General features: G+C 42.1%; 2 protein-coding genes across 2 annotated transcripts in view; one reads left to right on the top strand and one right to left on the bottom strand.

The window, feature by feature from the left end:
* The window catches only part of LOC119397027 (transmembrane protein 268), a 56,639-nt gene extending 52,986 nt beyond the window's left edge, over positions 1 to 3,653 (bottom strand). The window contains exons 1-2 of the mRNA XM_037664457.2: positions 3,435 to 3,653; positions 3,287 to 3,354 (exon numbers count right to left, since the gene is read on the bottom strand). The gene's annotated coding sequence lies outside the window, so the exon portion shown is untranslated. The remainder of the gene's footprint in view (positions 1 to 3,286; positions 3,355 to 3,434) is intronic.
* Positions 3,654 to 3,842: 189 nt separating this feature from the next.
* On the top strand, positions 3,843 to 11,531 carry LOC119397050 (calcium load-activated calcium channel). Its single transcript, XM_037664479.2, has 7 exons — positions 3,843 to 4,025; positions 4,169 to 4,246; positions 4,323 to 4,382; positions 4,486 to 4,532; positions 4,608 to 4,675; positions 10,465 to 10,609; positions 11,380 to 11,531. The coding sequence occupies exons 1-7, from the start codon at positions 3,965 to 3,967 to the stop codon at positions 11,473 to 11,475; spliced, it is 555 nt and encodes a 184-aa protein (XP_037520407.1). The 5' UTR covers positions 3,843 to 3,964; the 3' UTR covers positions 11,476 to 11,531.
* Positions 11,532 to 17,285: the final 5,754 nt, after the last annotated feature.

Genomic DNA, 17,285 nt, shown 5'->3' with positions numbered 1-17,285 from the left:
TACTATTTTCAATACATACCTAACTTTTCATATGAACAAGGCTAAGTCAATCAATTATATATCACACAAGGTTGTCATAATGTTTTATTCTCTTTTAGGCATTAAAACAGCTAAGTCACTAAATAAGCGAGCCGTTATTCTAAAAATAAAAGTAAATAAAATACAGTTGGTATGAACGAGTTACAGGGTATATAAGTAATTTGCTTCATAATTCTTTATACAAGTACCTACACCTGGAATATAAATGACTGACCAAAAAGCAAACATAAAAATACAGTGATATCAATTATTTTTATGCCTTGTTAAAGCTTGAAGATTCTCCAGGAATCAGCAACAAGTAGTTCGATGACACCGTAAACGGAAACTTGCATTTATGTTTTAAATATAGATGGTGGATTGAGCAGTATTTTTCTTGCCCTAAAGAACAATGTGCCTTGATCTAAAATATTTATTTTATTATTTTTTTATTTGCTGCTATAAGGGGAAAGTGCATGTACAGTATTGCATGTGCTTTTCCCTTCCACAAAGTATGTGCACAAGTCTACTCAATGCTGACTTGGAAAATGCAAGTGACAAGACATCAGCACAACTGTTTGCTAATGCCAAGAGCAATCAGACTTGTGGCTATTCCAAGCCAGCAAGCACTACTCGGCGGCGATTCCACAAGAAATAACCTGCATTTTTGTATTCTGTCTGTGTTTTAAAGTTATGTATGCTTATTTAATTCACATGGCACTGAAAACTTCACTCCCACCCCCCCCAAAAAAAAGCATTCCTAGCATAGGAAATGGTGGTAGTGGTGGTTAAGGCAAACATAGAAAATCTCACATGGGCAAACCACAACATAGGTCCACCTTTCCTTGTAATATGGCTGCCAGAGTAAGTTCTGGCAATTTACATAATAGAATAAGATGTCTAAGCTTTCAAATGTTTCAAACAGACTCTCAGTGGAGTTTCCAGCAGACAAAGGCAGCTGTAGTCGGAAAGAAGTGAATCAGTGCATATGATGACTCGCATTGCACCTTGCGCACCTACCCACTTCATTGACATGAAGTGACTCACCATGCACAGATGTCCTGCACACCCCCATCTGATCCTGCCCCCTTTCTCTTTCTGTTTAAAAGAAATTGACCTCCTTTCATTGCAAGTCCACATGACCCTAGACAATCTTTTCTATGTTGACTCAATGAAAGTGTTTTGCTAAGGCAATGCTTGCTGAACTGTTGCGTTGTGTGAGTGAGCGCCAATATAAGCAGCAGCGTAATACTTAGGCATGTGAAACAGATGCTGCCCCAAACCATTATAGGCAGAGTCAATAATCACATGTATGCAAGTGAATGAAACAGGCAGACCAATATACTGATTGAAGAATTACAAACTAATGAGGTAAAAAATGAGCCTGCAACCAACGTATCTGTTAGATGACAGTCTTTCATCGGCTTCATATTCAGCACTAATGGAGTTCACTTCTCTTGCCACAAGAGCTGCACTATACATACATTCGGCAATCATCGTAAGATGTAAATCCCTTCCACTCACACAATGTCTTTTCACGTTTCATTTTTATTTTGCATGTCTTTATATTGGAGCAGGGCACCTCACCGCAGTTTTAGTGTTTATAACCGTGAATTTAGTGCTGTGCTCTGTCTTTTATATACTATTATACAGTATTAACTGCAACTGTTATTCCACTGTTTATCCCATCTTGCTTTTTTTTTTCTTTACCACTTTTGTTGCATATGCAGTGACGTGTGTACCATATTCCTAACTGTTGTCTCTGGATCTCGAAAGCAAAAAAAATACAGAAGAAAAATAATACTTTCTTATAGCACCTAATGTAGTATATATCATCCATTGTCTGAATTACTATTTCAGCCTTGTGGGTTTTTTTTTTAAGTTTTAATACAGTAATTAGCCCATAAAATGCACTTTTTTTTCTTCTTCAGAACGCATTTAGCCACTGTGACAGCCACTGCAACTACTGCAATGTCACACTAAGTTTGTCGAATATAACTATGTGTATTGCAAGCAGTCTACCAGTGTTACACAACTTGGAAAAATAAAGAAAAAAAATAACTGATTAGAGTAAGTGTGGAGTAATAGTTCATAGGTGCACACGAAGAAAAAAAATATGTGCTTTGCTAAGATGACAAGCTATCAAACATTCATATAACTGAAGCAAAACTCTTTTACTATGACACACGTGTTCAGAGCATTGACCACACATTAATATTCACAAAAAAACAAAAAAAGGACACTTAAGGCTTTTTGTGCCCCCAGCACACATTATAGCGCCCGTCCTGTGTACGTCTCTTCTGTTGTCCGTGTTTTTAGTGCAGCCATGAATCAAGTTACAAGTTTGCACCAACTGGCCCAAATGAAAGCATTAATGGTTATCATAACCAGAACTTTGCGCTAAAGCTGTGCAAACACGAATTTCTCAAGAGCAAACATGCCCCCAAAATGCCTGTGGGTGACACCAGTTGTTATACAGTGTTTGAGCAGCATTATGACCAGACGACAGCGTTTATGGCGTTCTGTAGTAATTTATAAACGCTTATCTGTACTTTTCTTAAGCTGGCTTGGGACAGCGCAATCGTCGCCCCGGCACTGAGTAACTGTTACAGGCGCATATATATTTTTTTCTATGCGCCCAGGCAAATTAAAATAAGCTAACTTATATGCACGCGAAGTTTCAGAAGTTTACTGCCCCGTGATAACACGACCTCAACTGTTGCGATCGCACGCGACGTGGCCCTGTTTACTTTCTGGACAACCCCGCCAACTGTCACGGAAACATCAGGATTGTCTTGCCCAAAGATTACCGAGAATTACATATACGTAATCCTTGGTAACACAGGACGACACCCATAACATGACAAATACAAAAATAAAACGAAAATTTCCTCGAACTTGGCGATGGTAAAAGAAATGAAAATAAACATTATCGCACGCAACACTTCGCCCTGGACGGGAACTTGCCAGGGTACGGGATCTTAGGTTACAGAACGTAAATTGAGGCACGCTTTAAGGCGCTGCTGAGAAGAAACATGAAGTGACACAGACGTCCACCAGCGCGAAGACCTTCAAGCATCCCGCACAGGTTCCATACGTACTAAGTAAACAATCCACGGACTTAGGCGGCTCTGTCATAACAGCTTAACTTCTCTCACATATAAACGCTTCAGCAGGTGGTATTCATGTTGAGTGTCAGGTTTAAGCACTACTTCGCTGTACGCAAAACAACGAAAAAGGCGTGAAAGGTATGAAGTGCGAAGAACCTCACCTAGTTACATGAAGCAGGTAAAGACCATTCCTCATGCGGGCTTTAGGACTTCGACTGGTACGGAATACCTTTAGATTAAACAGAGATATGCGCCTCTCCAACGTTGTGCGTAACTACCTTCACGTAACTTATTACGCTCTTGTAGTACCTTAGACGTATGCAAGCAGGTAGCAGGTCCCGTAACAGCCGTACTGGCTGTATAAGCTGTAGGTTGGCCGTAGCACCGTAGCGTGTTTCCGATGGGGTTCAAGCAACTGCCATCCGTTACGGAAAGCACGGAAAGACAAGCAGCCTAAACCAAAAGAGAAGCCCGCTGAATTCCAAACTAAACCAAAGTTCAAAAAATATTTACGCCTAGAAGATGTCAGTCGCTCGTGCGTTAAACTCCGGATGTTCACAAAATGTTATTTTGTAGGGTGTATTTAGATATGAGTACGCTCCCAGCATTTTATTTTCGTTTTTTAGCGTTTTTGCGTTTACCTCCACCTGTAAATGCATAGAGCCTGCCTGACATCGCCAGCAGCACACTGACATTAGCCGAGAAACATCAGCCGGCGAGCAACAATGTAAAAGGGTAAAAAGCAAAAAGCAGTGTGTTTGCAGCGGCAGCAGCGGTTTGCAGCGAGTTTCCGTTTTGGTAGAGCTTTGGTGCTTCGGTGGCCAGGATTTAGTTCAAGAATGTGGTCAGACACCTTATTAATACTCGTAATTTCTATATTCACGGCGTTGCTGAGCGAAGGTACGTTTGTTTTACGTTATGGAACCCCTGTAACGCTAGAAGCGGCGTCTGCCGTGCGAATTCGACTGTGCACGCCGAGGCTCTGACCGCAACAAGTTTACCCTTGCGTCTGCTCAAAGCCGCTTTTTTGCTGTTCTTTGAAGGTTTGACATGGCTTATGGTGTACAGAACCGACAAGTACCAGAAACTAAAGGCAGAAGTTGAGAAACAAAGCAAAAGACGTAAGTGCGTTTTTGTGTGTATGTAAAATTTCAATTCATTGGTTAGCAGTCAACCATAGCGTATTTGATGTTGCAGTGGAAAAGAAGAAAGAGGCTCACGGCGAGGCAGCTGCCCGACAACAGAAGAAGAAGATAGGTAAAGTTTCATGCTTCTTGATTGCGCTTTCACGCTTCTTGTTGCACCCACGAGAGGTTACCGCACATGTCTCTCTCTTACTGTGTATTTGCATACATCACAGAGCGGGAAGAAGAGAAGCTAAAGAACAACAACAGAGACCTCTCACTTGTGAGCGATTTTCAGCTTCCGTTGCTTATTTGATTGCTGTGCCGCACATGACTTGACTTCTCCGTCTGCTTGCAGGTGAAAATGAAGTCAATGTTTGCCATAGGCTTTGCCTTTACGGCGCTTCTCAGCATGTTCAATTCAATGTGAGTGCTTGGTCTTTTTCCTTCTTTAAAGATGTGCTGCCAAATGGTACGAACCTTGTGCAAACTGGCCTGCAGCCTTTAAGGTGCAGTTTAGTGAGAGTGGTCTCCTCTAAGGCCTTCATTGCCATGCACAAATCTTCACACACTATGCATACGCCATACAAAATGCTTCAAGAACCTGTCACTTGCAGCATGAATCATTTTTAGTGATGTGTGTATTAGTCATCTGGGTATATTGTCATGCCAGCAAAATGTCTGCATTGTTTGAGGAAATTACACAAGGTGTGCTCAGGGTTGTCATCACCATTTCTTTTTTTGTCTGATGAGAGCAAGCAGTCGTGTAACTACATGTATGCCCTCAAACATTATGAAAGAGAACACTTGAATTTAGTGTGAATATGTAACTGCCAAGTCAGCACCATGGCAGGTTTGGTGTTTTCTTTTACCCAATTTCACACTCACGGTTTCACACTCACACTTCTGAACTGCTGGCTCAGACAAGTTACAAGTAGAGTTACCGCATATGCTTGAGTAAATAAAGGATTGGTAGTTAAAAGCAGCATTGCATGCCACCATATTTGAGCCTTATCAGTGCAATATAATCAGGCAATCATACTGAAATAAAGAAGGTTTGTTATGCCCATTCAGAGAGAATTGCTTTGCTAAAATAAGTGCATGGGTTCCTATGAGAATTTCATGTGAAACTGGGATTACTTCATTATAGCCAATTTTATCATAGTGAGGTGAGGTTTGACTGCATATGGCTGTAATTGGTGGTTTATGCATTAATTAATCTAAACTAATAAAGTGTTTTATGAGCAGTGCTCTTATAGTTTATGTGCAACAGAAATGTGGCTTTGTGTGAATGGGTAGTAAAGAACTCTGAAATTATCAGACTTCTGAACAGGTTCACCAAAAGAGGTGTACCGTTACTCTGCAAGTGGTTGGAAAAACTTATCAATGCCCTGCTGTATGCACCTGCACTTGCACACAACACAGTCTTTATTTTTTTAGCAGGAAATGGTTTTATGCTGAGCTCCACCAAGAATTATTGCGCATACGTACGTCACAGAAGTGATGCCATGAAAAGAGCACACAGGCTTTTTAAAAAACATCCCTGCAAGATGGCACCATTTTGCCATTCTTTGAGCTTTGTGATCCGACAGGCGGTTGCAGTAATGATGCAATTTTACCGCTTCGATTTTCTTCCATGTTGAATTAGCCTATGGGGATGCCTGGTTGGCTCCAGAATGCAGTTTAAGCACCCAGTAGCAGTATTTACACGCCACATACTACTTCTCTTGCAGTGGTACCAAATAGCAATGCTGCTGTATTAAGTGCTACAGAATGGCAGCCATATTAACTGGCAAATGTTGTGAAACTGACTTCATTGGACCAACAAGAGATATGCCAGTGAGAAGCACAATGCATTTGCACTTATTGTGCATACACTACAAAGTGTGCTTCTTGCATTCGTGAAGCTGAGTGCTTTGCAAGTTCCTGGGCTGCCAGAGACTTCCGAGCCGGACCGAAATGCTCGTACCTTTGGTGACACTGCTTGCCAACAGGATGCCGTGTGTCAAGGAAAGCCGCAAGAGAGCCACTGATCCACAAATAGTGCGCTTTTCACGGTAGTGGTCTACGAGATTTGAAACTCGAGATATTTATGTCGTTCGATCTGCATGTGTAGATACCGCCAACTGGATATTAGTGGTGAATATTGCCTTGAATATTATTTGATATAGGGTCATTCCATGCCAAGTGTCCCAGACGTGGCGCTCGCACATCGCAGATTTTGCTGATAAAATTTGTGCCTTTTTCCTGTGCCACATGGAGTATTGTGACAAAACATTTGTGCGTGAAAAAAATTTTGACGATCGTGGCACCTCCTCGAAGTTCGCTTGTATTTGTTTAAACTGTGCCTAATAGAAAAATGTGTATAAAATCTATTTTCGTGTGTTGAGCTTTGAAATCGCGCTTGCGCTATTGCAGAGGTTCTGTTTAGTTGTCCTATTTATTAATTCTGAAATCTTTGTTTTACTACCAGCTACGTATTTTCAAAAACTACAAAAATCTTCAAAGTTCGTGATTTTTTCTTGAGCTATCTAGAACTCTCCCTAACCAATCTTAATAATAGTGTGATTTTCAGGAAAGTGTATTTTAGTACAGAAATGTTTAGGGGTAAAATAGACTTCAAACCTTCCCGAAAAAAATTGTGAATTTAGAGAAAATATGCGATTTGTCGCATGTTCGACCGTATTTTTCATACTGATGTGGTCCAAGTAAAAATCCTCGTCATGCGGCATTTGATAGAAGACTTCATCGTTACGTAAAGAAAGTCTAATCAAATAATTTTTTGTTTTAAGGAAGAAAATAAATTTTGAATTTGGCCCTCTGAACGCACCCTGCATTTCTTGTTGCCACTTTGCCACAAGGCACGTGGTCGCCCTTGCAGCTGACAGTCGTCACAGGCGGCGGCAAGATGCGAGATGTATGTCAGTGGCTCGTGAGTGCTCGAAAGTCTCGTCGCGTTGATGTCAGGGCAATGAGTAATGAATTCACGTTATAATGTGAGCTTGCTTGGCGGGCCCAACGGGAAGTATGGACGCCCGAGAGCAGCTTATGGCGTCGTTGGCACAATGTGCTACAGGGCCATCTGCACAACTAGCATACATATACTGAAAGAAATAATGCAAATTGTATACACTTCCTTTTCTGGGTATACGTGTGGGACACTTGGCATGAAATGACCCTACAGTTTTAAAGTAAGCGTGAGTGCTCATCCGAGTTGGCAGCACCTCGTGACATCATCATTAATAGACACATTGAGTGGCTCGTCTGGCTTTGCGTGTTTTGCCTGTTCTGCGAGTATTGTTAACTTCGTAGACATTTTTGCATGGCGCATTGTGGGATAGAGTGTATAGATTCCTTCCTTCCTCGCTCTGTTGTTGAGCGGCTCTCTAGATGGTTCTGGCTGTACACCACTGGCATCTGAAGTGGCGTAACCAGGAATTTTTTTTCTTAGAGGGCACGCCCTTGACCATGAAGTGTGGGGACTTGGCAGGCGAGCATGTCACGTGTCATTTTATGTTAGGTGTCCTATGGAAGACAAAAATTTACTGAGGGGCACGTGCTTGTGTGTGCCACCTCCTTGCTGATACTACATCAATGTTTCGTTCCTTCCTGCATGTGGGGCCTTGGTTTGAAAAGCGCACTCTTCAACATCATCAATGTTTGGGTGGACGTAGTCATATGCCCAGCTAGTTTTGACCTTCATGGTGGGGTGCCAGGTTCTTACGATTTTGAGCAGGTGTTTTTAAGTGATAAAATAATTTATCGTATAATTAATTATGCTAGCATAAATTGTACACCACATTGGAGCACTTATGGTGGAATTCCATGATTGTGAGGAACAGAATAGTAATCAAAGCACAAATGTCACAAACAAAACACTATGCGACAGTTCCCAGCATAAGAATATGTTTGTTAGTTTTTTACATTGTAAAGTCGTAGTGAAAAAAAAAAGTGAGCATGTGCCTTGTATGTGTGAATGATACGGCACTCTCAAAGAGGGTTTTAAAAGACTCTACTAAATGCTGACTTCGCAACAGTGTGAAATTGACAAGGCTTTACAGCTTGCCTGTTCGCTACTTCCAAGAGAATAAATGCTTATGGATATTCTAAGCCAGCAAGCACTACTCGGAAGAGATTCCACACGAGATAACCTGCACGTCCGCTCAATATTTTTTATTTTGTCTGTGTTTCCGCTGTTACGTACGCATGTTTAACCTACATAGTAATGAAAATTTTATTCCCGAAAAGCTTTCGTAGCACAACAAAAAATTATTTCAATGTGGTACCAACGTTGTCGTGCTATAGCTTATGGTAGTATTTCCAGACTTCACAGTTGAATTCAGTGCAAACTTAAAGCTTTGTCGAAAAACTTTTTGCTAATTTTAGTACATCTGAATCTAAATGTGGTCTTACGCTGTCCACAAAAAAACAAAATGTTGGAAAATTCCGAACACAGCTGAATTCAGAAAGGATTCACAACTTTGATGCACTTTTACGCGTTTTCTATTTCACACAGAAGCTTGAAAAGGGTGCCAAATATAGAATGCCGCTTTTAAAATATTCATGCAAAAGATTGTTCCTACAGAAAATACAAAATAGAAAAAAACAGTTAATAAAACAGGTTTAAGTAAAAGCTTATCTTCATAAATTAGAATAAACTCAACTCTATCTTTGTAGAATCACCGTCATATTTACAGCATCAGCCATATCTACAAGTCTGTTTGACATTTCCTTTTAAGTGTTGTGCACAAAAGATGCACAACTTTTTTGCTTTCTTCCACATTTTGCACCAGTTTTGAAACAATGAAAAAGTAGACAATAAAAATGAATTGTGTTTTTCAATCCAAGGAACACTTCAGCATTCAAACTTGTGTTCGCTGGGCCATTTTATGTTGTGCGTTTTAGCCAATTAAGCACTTCATAAAAACTATTTCAGTTTCCAGAATGAGTTTTCCAACAAAGCACTGTTGGTTGCAGTCTCTCATCTCTGCTATCCTGTTTCTTCAATAGCTTCATCTGTGTTGGCTGTGCATAATGGTGCTTCGGTAGCATTACTGTATCGTTACCAGTGGGTCACCACATAACCTGGCTTGTGGCATGAGTTGACAATCACAATTGTGTCTTGTTATGACAGGCATCAGCTGTGTTTTGAGCCCAAACCCTTTGTATTTCAAATATGGTGTCCCAGTTGTACTACTCGTCATGGACAAACATTTATGTAGGGGTGTGTGAACATTCAAAACTTTGAACATGAATTGAATAATTCATACTACTTGATTTGAGAATTCACCATTCAATGTTGTCAAATATTTGTTTCTTATTTTTTTCTCATTTTTTTAAGATAGCAACATCTATGAAGTCAGAACAATTGATACAAGGACTGTTCCAAATGAATTCTCTGCAGCATAGCTGCAGCAGTTGCATAGGAATAGCAGTTCCTTACTGAGCACATGGTGTACATAACTTCTGCACACCAGCAGAATAACTTCTGGTCATTCAAAAAGACTAGCTCGCGTATAGCTATACAGCCTATATACCAATTTCTCATGATTTACTATTTGACCAGTCTTACCATGTTTGCACCCCTTAAAAACAGTGCAATGCTGTGTTGTATAGTATCACGCTTCTGTCCTTCAGTGAACACAACACTTTACGTAACATCTGGTAACGTTTCAGTAATGTCATTGCTATGCTGTCCCTGATAATCCAAGACAGTTTTTTTTATTTACAAGCTGCTCATAAATTTGAATGTCTAATTGTGAACGGTATTATGCATACAGTGTCACTGCACATAAGCCCAATTTCTTATACCGAAACTGACTCTGCGTAAGCTTCATATTTGATATCTCCTTAGAAATGTGAAATTATATCTAAAGCCACTTTTTCCAAATATTCTTATGAGAATAGAAAATGTTGCTACTTCCACACCCCCACATTTTAGCAATGAGGATCAAACGCCTTGTGATGCGGCAATCATCAATATCTCGATGCAAGGATACATGGGCAAGAAAATGGCAGTTGATCAAGAGGTGCTAGAAGGCACTGCTTATCAGAATCATTAAAGGAAGCTTTTTCCAGGCCAGACTTCACACTTGAAGCAAGAAAAGTAGAGATAAATATACACATATATATATGTCAAATTTTTGGTGTGTTACAAATGCCAAGATATTTTATACAAGGCCCATCTTGATTTGGCAACCATGTACTTTTTCCAGCTTTGATGGCCGGGTTGTTGCCAAATTGCCCTTTGTGCCAATTTCCTGGATTCAGAGCCTCTCGCACAGAAATCTGCCCGGAGAGGACTACACTGACTGTTCCTTTATTTTTCTTTATATCCTCTGCACCATGTCCATCAGGCAGGTGAGTGTTCCCCTGCAGTTTTATTTGTAGTTGTAAGTTTGCAGCAACAGTGTAGCCCTCCTGTATACCACTGCTTTAAGAGTACAGCAGTAGCATTTAAACCGATTCACAATAAACTTTAGGAAGCTTCAAGTAACTTTCATTCTAGGGCCCCCTTTTAAGCTGTGCGGACTCTGTGTATATGGAACACTGCTAAAAGGAATTAACTTCTGTCCACATTCTTATTGGCTTCAAGACTCTTAACCAGGACGAGGAAGAGAACCATGGATATATATAGACCGTGCAAACGTTTATCTTATTTGATATTTCCGTGCAAGATAGTCTACAGTTGCGCTCAATATGACTTGCAACATGGGAGTGCGTGGCCTCACGAGTTTAAAGATTTCGCATTCCTTCTACTAGCCCTTATTTCTAGAACTAAGCACTGTCTGTAACTGGGGGATGTCCCAAAATAAGAAAATAATATTAAGTTACAGAAATGAAGCAACTTGAGCGCGTGCGTGAACTCGTGAGGCCACGCGCTCCCGTGTTGCAAGTCATATTGAGCGCGACTGTACATTTGTATGGGCAGGCAGTGGTTGGAGGTTTGTTTTCTTTAGCCATTGTATAGTTGGCAATTATAAATACAGTTGTAACATTGCGGCTGGCGTAATTCAGATCTCACAGGCAAATGTTTATTAACTTCGTTATAACAAAATCAAGTTGCAGAATTCAAACAGTGCACCAATTTGCCATTTTTTCTTCTTCTTCTTCTTCTTTTTTTTTTTCAGAATACTCAGAAACTGCTTGGATTTGCTCCTTCTCGAACAGCAAATAAGCAGAGTGGTACCCTCTTTTCACCAGGGCCTCAACAATTGACCAGATAACAAATTTACCCGTCCTAAACAGTGTGGAAATAAAATTTCCGAAGTGTGAATGTGAAGACCTTGTGTGTGTGTGAATAGGTAAAAAAATTACTGAGTGTTCTGGGTGAGAGTTGTACAAAGTACGTGTGTAGTTGAACAGACAGTTACTTCGGGCAAAACAACAAAAGTGGAAGTCTGCAGGAAAAATTTCTGCTGCAGAAACGAAATTAGAACCAATCCCCCAGATCAAAAGTTTTTGCTAAACGTGTATGGTAGGATATAATAAGTCTATCCAGACTAACATTTGGCTGGAGACATGCTGGCCTTGTCACTACAGGGTGCATCAGGTTACCAGGCATATGTTAAGGGGGTCATGGTGACAACAGTATTGCCATGCCGTGGTTGTAAGAATTACAGATGTGATTTGGATGTCATAAAAAATCAATCATTTGTATTGCAATGTTTTTGCAATACAAATGATGAAACTTTGTATTGGCACTTGTTGAATATTCTTTCACAAGCATGAAAATGCCTGAAAAAGAGAGCACTGCTGCAACATGCTCACTTTGTCTCTGCTGCTGGCACAATTATATTACTACAATAGTTGCAATAACTTCGAGACTGGATTTTTCTATTATGCTGCTGTTACCAGTCAGCCCCCACAGAATTTTCGTTGTCATATGGCAAAAGAAAAAAAATTAAGCCCAGCTTCACTGACTTGACATCACGGAGGCTGATGAAACAGCAAAGCGTTCTCCGTTGCTTTCAAGCGTCTTCCCTCGTTTTAAACTCCTGGTCCGATGCAAACCATTCACGTCTAACCACAGCTTCTCTCACTCGAAGCTCTGGATCTTCTGCCTTCTTGCGCGGACTTCTGGATCAGAATGTCGTCGTTGCCGTTCATGGCCAATTCCCATTGATGCTCCCAATGGGCAGCTTCTTGTGGTGAGCACACGACTTTACCAATCACCGAACATTCGAGAAGGGCTGTGGAGTATGCACAACTTTATATTTTCACTTTTCCAAACCATCTGTAGGTCACAGGCACTCCCAATCGGCACCCTCACCCTCCTCTCCCCTACTCCACCAACCCTACAGCTACTTTTTTAGTGGACAGGAGGTGCATAGTGGGTGGGGCTTGCCCCGTTTCTGTGGCACATACGTGCTAGGAGCTGTGAGCCACGTTACGCCAATAGTCCCAGGAAAACCTTTTTTTTTAAACCTTGCCCAAGAATAGCTTCGCTGTTAAAAAAACAACAAACTTTGCCCACTAACTGCCACTGTGGCTCTAAACAATGAGCGCTATTCGTGTTCTTAGTTTTAAATAGTACCATGTGACTAGTCCCACAGCTTTGGTGATTTGTGCAATGTTTTATGCCCCAAGCAGATTCTAAAAGTGGTGGGAGTCTATGTATTTTGGAGATCACAGCAGACAAAACTGTAGCGAACAAAGATGTATTGTGCATTGTAAATAAATTGTTCTTGAAAAGTGTCTGCAGCATGAGCCTACTGCTTTCACTCTAAGTTTTCTAGCAATAGAAATTGCTAAAGTCTGCTGCTCTTGCTTTATCGACCCACGTTATAGACATTACGTGCCAGTGGAATGACAATATGTGAGGTGTTACGTGCCAAAATCGCGATATTATGAGGCATGCTGTAGCGGAGGGCTCCAGAAATTTCGACCACCTGGGGTTCTTTAACTTTTGCACCTAAATCTAAATACATGGGCCTCAAGCATTTCACCTCCATCGAAACGCGCCCGCCGCGGCCGGGATCAAACCCGCATGTTTTGTGTCAGCCGCCGAGCACTGTAACAACAGTACCACTGCGGCAGCTTGTGTCAGTGGAATAAAGAAATAAAGAATGTGCAATGCATATGCACCAATGCTGTGACTCATTATTTGTCTCATTTGAAGTGGTGGTATGGTGCATAGAAAAGTGATGGTTATGGCACTCGTTTATTCTGGCATGACACCAGTGATGCTACCGAGGACTTCTGATTTGGAGCAATTTTTGCAGCAGCAAAATTTCCGTTTTGGAGCACTTTGGAGCAGCAAAATTTTCATCTTGGAGCACTTTGGAGCAGATAATTTTGCATCTGGGAGCACTCTGGAGCAGCGAATTTTACATCCTGGAGTGCACTACAGAAGCATATTGCAATAACATTCAAGCACCGGAATATTACTATGGGGCTCTTATGAAGGCTAGAAATATTTCGATTCATTGCAAATCTCATGGAAAAAATCATCTCAGGAGAAATCCGTACATGACTCGCTAATGAAAAAATAAGGGCTCATGCAGTTGAATGTCCTGAATTAACCTCTTCGGCGATTATTTTCGACACTAGCAAATAAACAGAATACCAGATCAATAAAATTGCACTTTATGAAATAGCACTCTAATACATCTATGTGGTTATCAGCAGACATTGTAGACAAACGCCGTGATGTACAGCAGTGCCTCAATGCCAAAGAGCCACATTGTCCCTAATGCATTCCCCTAAGAAAACTCCAAGGCGAAAGCCAGGTTCTTTTTCTTCTCTATCGACGGGTTGATCCTCCTCCTCCTTCTCTGCAAGCTATCTGCACCTCACCTGGTTTTGCACTAGCTCGATGATCGGCACACCGATTACGGAAGCAGTGTAAAGCGACGATGTCGTGATGGCGTCATCACGTGACATCACGATATATGACGCCATGATGACGTCACAAGTTTTGACGATCTATGACGTGATGATGACGCCATCACATGATGATTTTTTGCATCAATTGATTGACGCCGCCAACGGTCAATTTTCATGTTTGATAAAGCATCCGATGCTTTCGCATTATTATTGCGTATTGAACGTTAACAACCTGGCCTTACATACCAAACTGTCCTCCACCATGTCACCTCCTTGCCATGCGCGAAACAGCTTCGCTTATCATCCACTTCACAGAGTGAAATGGCTCCTCAACTTTTTTTTAATGTTTATTGTGATAACAATTATATGGACGCTCTCCGCGGATTTTTGCAGTCGCCATTGCCGTAATTTTCTGTATAAAGACCAAATTAATAACATCACTACGTGCATTCTAGCCGCCGGGTAAAAGCTCGCGAGCGCTGGCGACGAACGCGGCTGAAGCGGAGATTAAGCTAGCCGGCCGTCTGTCTCCGTCGCACGGACAGCGCATGAGATAACATCTTCCCGCGTGCGGGCCTGCCGTCGATTGCTCATCAAACAGAGAGGAAACGCCCCGCCCGTCTTTCGTAAGGAGCATGAAAGGACGCCAGGGGAGCGGGGGGAGGGGGGTACCGCATCGTTCGAACGGCGCAGTCGCTTGCGCGCGCGCCATCTCGAGGCATCAGGAGACGGCTCGTAAACTTGCTGTGCTCTCAACGCTTACTTCGTGTTTAGAGAACTCGGAGCAAGAAAACGCTTGGGTTCCTGGAGCGGCCATATTCCCTTAAACCAGTGTTTTGTTGAGTTACGCGAGATCGGATCCAAAATAGTTAGCTGCTAGCCTTACTTCGTTTAACAATACAATTTGTTGGTATCGCATTCATTGCTTCGCCCTTAAGCGAAACTGAGTTTTTTTACCCGTCATCTATTGACGCCCGAAAGCGAGGGGCGGACGTGTAACATGGGGTAGCCGCTTCGTCAGCGACGGGCCCGCTACTGACAGCTGCGTATTTGCGGCTGCTCCGACCAGGATATATGCTTTTATTAATGAGATGACATTTTTAAAAAGCAAGCAAAAATTCTAATTGGAACCCTAGCACGTGAGCTCGAAAGGGCAGGGCATTTAGGGGGTATTTACCGCAGAGTGATTAAACTCGGACGTGCTGGTATAAGCAATTACGAAAAAGCTCTTCCGAATGAAGATCCATGGATAAAGTATATCTGAGGAAAAGTGTAAACGCGTTTCCGCCGTTCGCGTGCTCTTCCATAAAGGCGAAGCAAGGAAAATTCGATATTGTTCCATATATATACTGCTGGTGATCCCAGATTTCATTCCGCGATGTCCGGAAACAGAAGTGACAGACATTTTAGCAGCACACATGTAGTAGTTATTAAAGAACGTTGCTTTCCTTATGTACCGTGCGACGCTTGAAACGAGCTATCAGCAGCATTTCTAGAACAGACGACGTCCGCCGATGAATCGCCGTCGCACTTTCTCGCTACCGAGAGGCCTAGACGTCACGAGCCTTTGCGGAGAGCGCGTTTTGCTGTCGAGCCGACTTGCAGAACAGAAGCTGCGTCGGCACCGTGCATGGCATCGTGGCTCATTCGGGATGCACGCGCGAGCGCAATTCTTGGTCCATGGTTGTGACTTTGGCAGCCCCAAGGTCAAGCTGCACATGTTCTGACGCGCCAGCCGTACGATTGCCGGTGATAGACGCCCCCAAACCCGAGACTTTGGCGCAGTTTGGCGCGACTTTCGTTGATATTATCAGGATGGCGCAGCAAATACAATTTGGCGCACTTTGGCGCAGTTGGCGCAGGAGTGGAATCACTGTGACACACTAAATCTCAGCATCATGTTGGTATAAGCTGTTAGCAACAATTGGTGCCTGTCGAGATAAAAATATAATCTTGGCAAGCAAGTTTTCAGCAGCATTCTGTCAACAAGCTGGCAACTATGGATTCAAACTTCTATGTGTATGAGATGGGCTCATTTTGCTAGCACAAAGTTGGTTTCTTGGAAAACAATGGTCTTAAAACTGGCATTCACGAACCCTCTCTCACAGGGTAGGGTAAGATTTCAAAAAAAAAAAAAATCAAAAACTGGTTTTATGCTTGTTAGGAATGGAATGATAAGGCCTTCCTTAACAATATCCAGTGCCCCACACATTTTTGCACGTTTTGATTGAGTCAAAAGGACCAGGTTTTCGAGACCAACTGACGAGCAGCCAAGCCCCCTTTTCTCAGACTGTGCACAACCTGAGCTTTCTGCCTCAAGTTAATTTAAAAAAAATCGAAACTGGTAGTTTCTCTGAGCTTAGCAGGTTTTTAAAAAAGCATTCCAGCCACTTCAAGGCACATGGTGCAGTTTTTTTGAACAGGCGTGGCATTTACAGAGTCCATTTGCCTTGTGTGTATGAGACGCGCATGGAGACTTGGTTATGTGCATTTATTTCAAGCTAAGTTGTGCCTTTGTCAATATTGTTGCAGTGGGAAAAGATATCCTCGTGTTGACGAATCAAAGAAACTGTTCAGAAGGTGCAGTATAATTGGAAATTGACTCGCTTTGGCTGCTAATAGAAATGAGACCAGGAGTACTCGTGCGAGCACTTAAGCAAGTAAGCTTTGTCCTCATTCCACGTCGCAGCAAGGACAAAACGTTACCTGTAGTGACAATGGCTATGCTTTGATCGATGTGAGGCTTCTACAAACTGTGATTACGAGTAACTGTGTCTACACAGAATGCACAGGAACCATGGCACTCGTAGAGAACACATAATAATAATAATATCTGGGGATTAACGTCCCAAAACCATGATGTGATTATGAGAGATTCCGTACTGAAGGGCTCCGGAAATTTCGACCATCTGGGGTTCTTTAACGTGCACCTAAATTTAAGTACACGAGCCTCAAACATTTTTGCCTCCATCGAAAATGCAGCCGCCGCGGCCGGGATTCGTAGAGAACACAGTGGATCCCGTTCTTGGAGTGGAAACCCTCAGAACTGCCAGCTTTGAAACTGCTCTAACTTTCAAAAAGGCCCGCATGGCCCGAGTAAACGTTCTCAAGGCTGTTTGGCATATCACCGAGGCGCAACTCTGTGATATGGTTGGGCGAGATCGACCGTCATCGACAGTATTTGGCCAATAGAGAGAGAAAAGACACG

The sequence above is a fragment of the Rhipicephalus sanguineus genome, chromosome 1, assembly GCF_013339695.2.
Source record: "Rhipicephalus sanguineus isolate Rsan-2018 chromosome 1, BIME_Rsan_1.4, whole genome shotgun sequence".
Classification (NCBI taxonomy): Eukaryota; Metazoa; Arthropoda; class Arachnida; order Ixodida; family Ixodidae; genus Rhipicephalus; species Rhipicephalus sanguineus.
The sequence above is the reverse complement of the archived record's forward strand: the minus strand, read 5'-3'. Positions and strand labels throughout refer to the sequence as shown.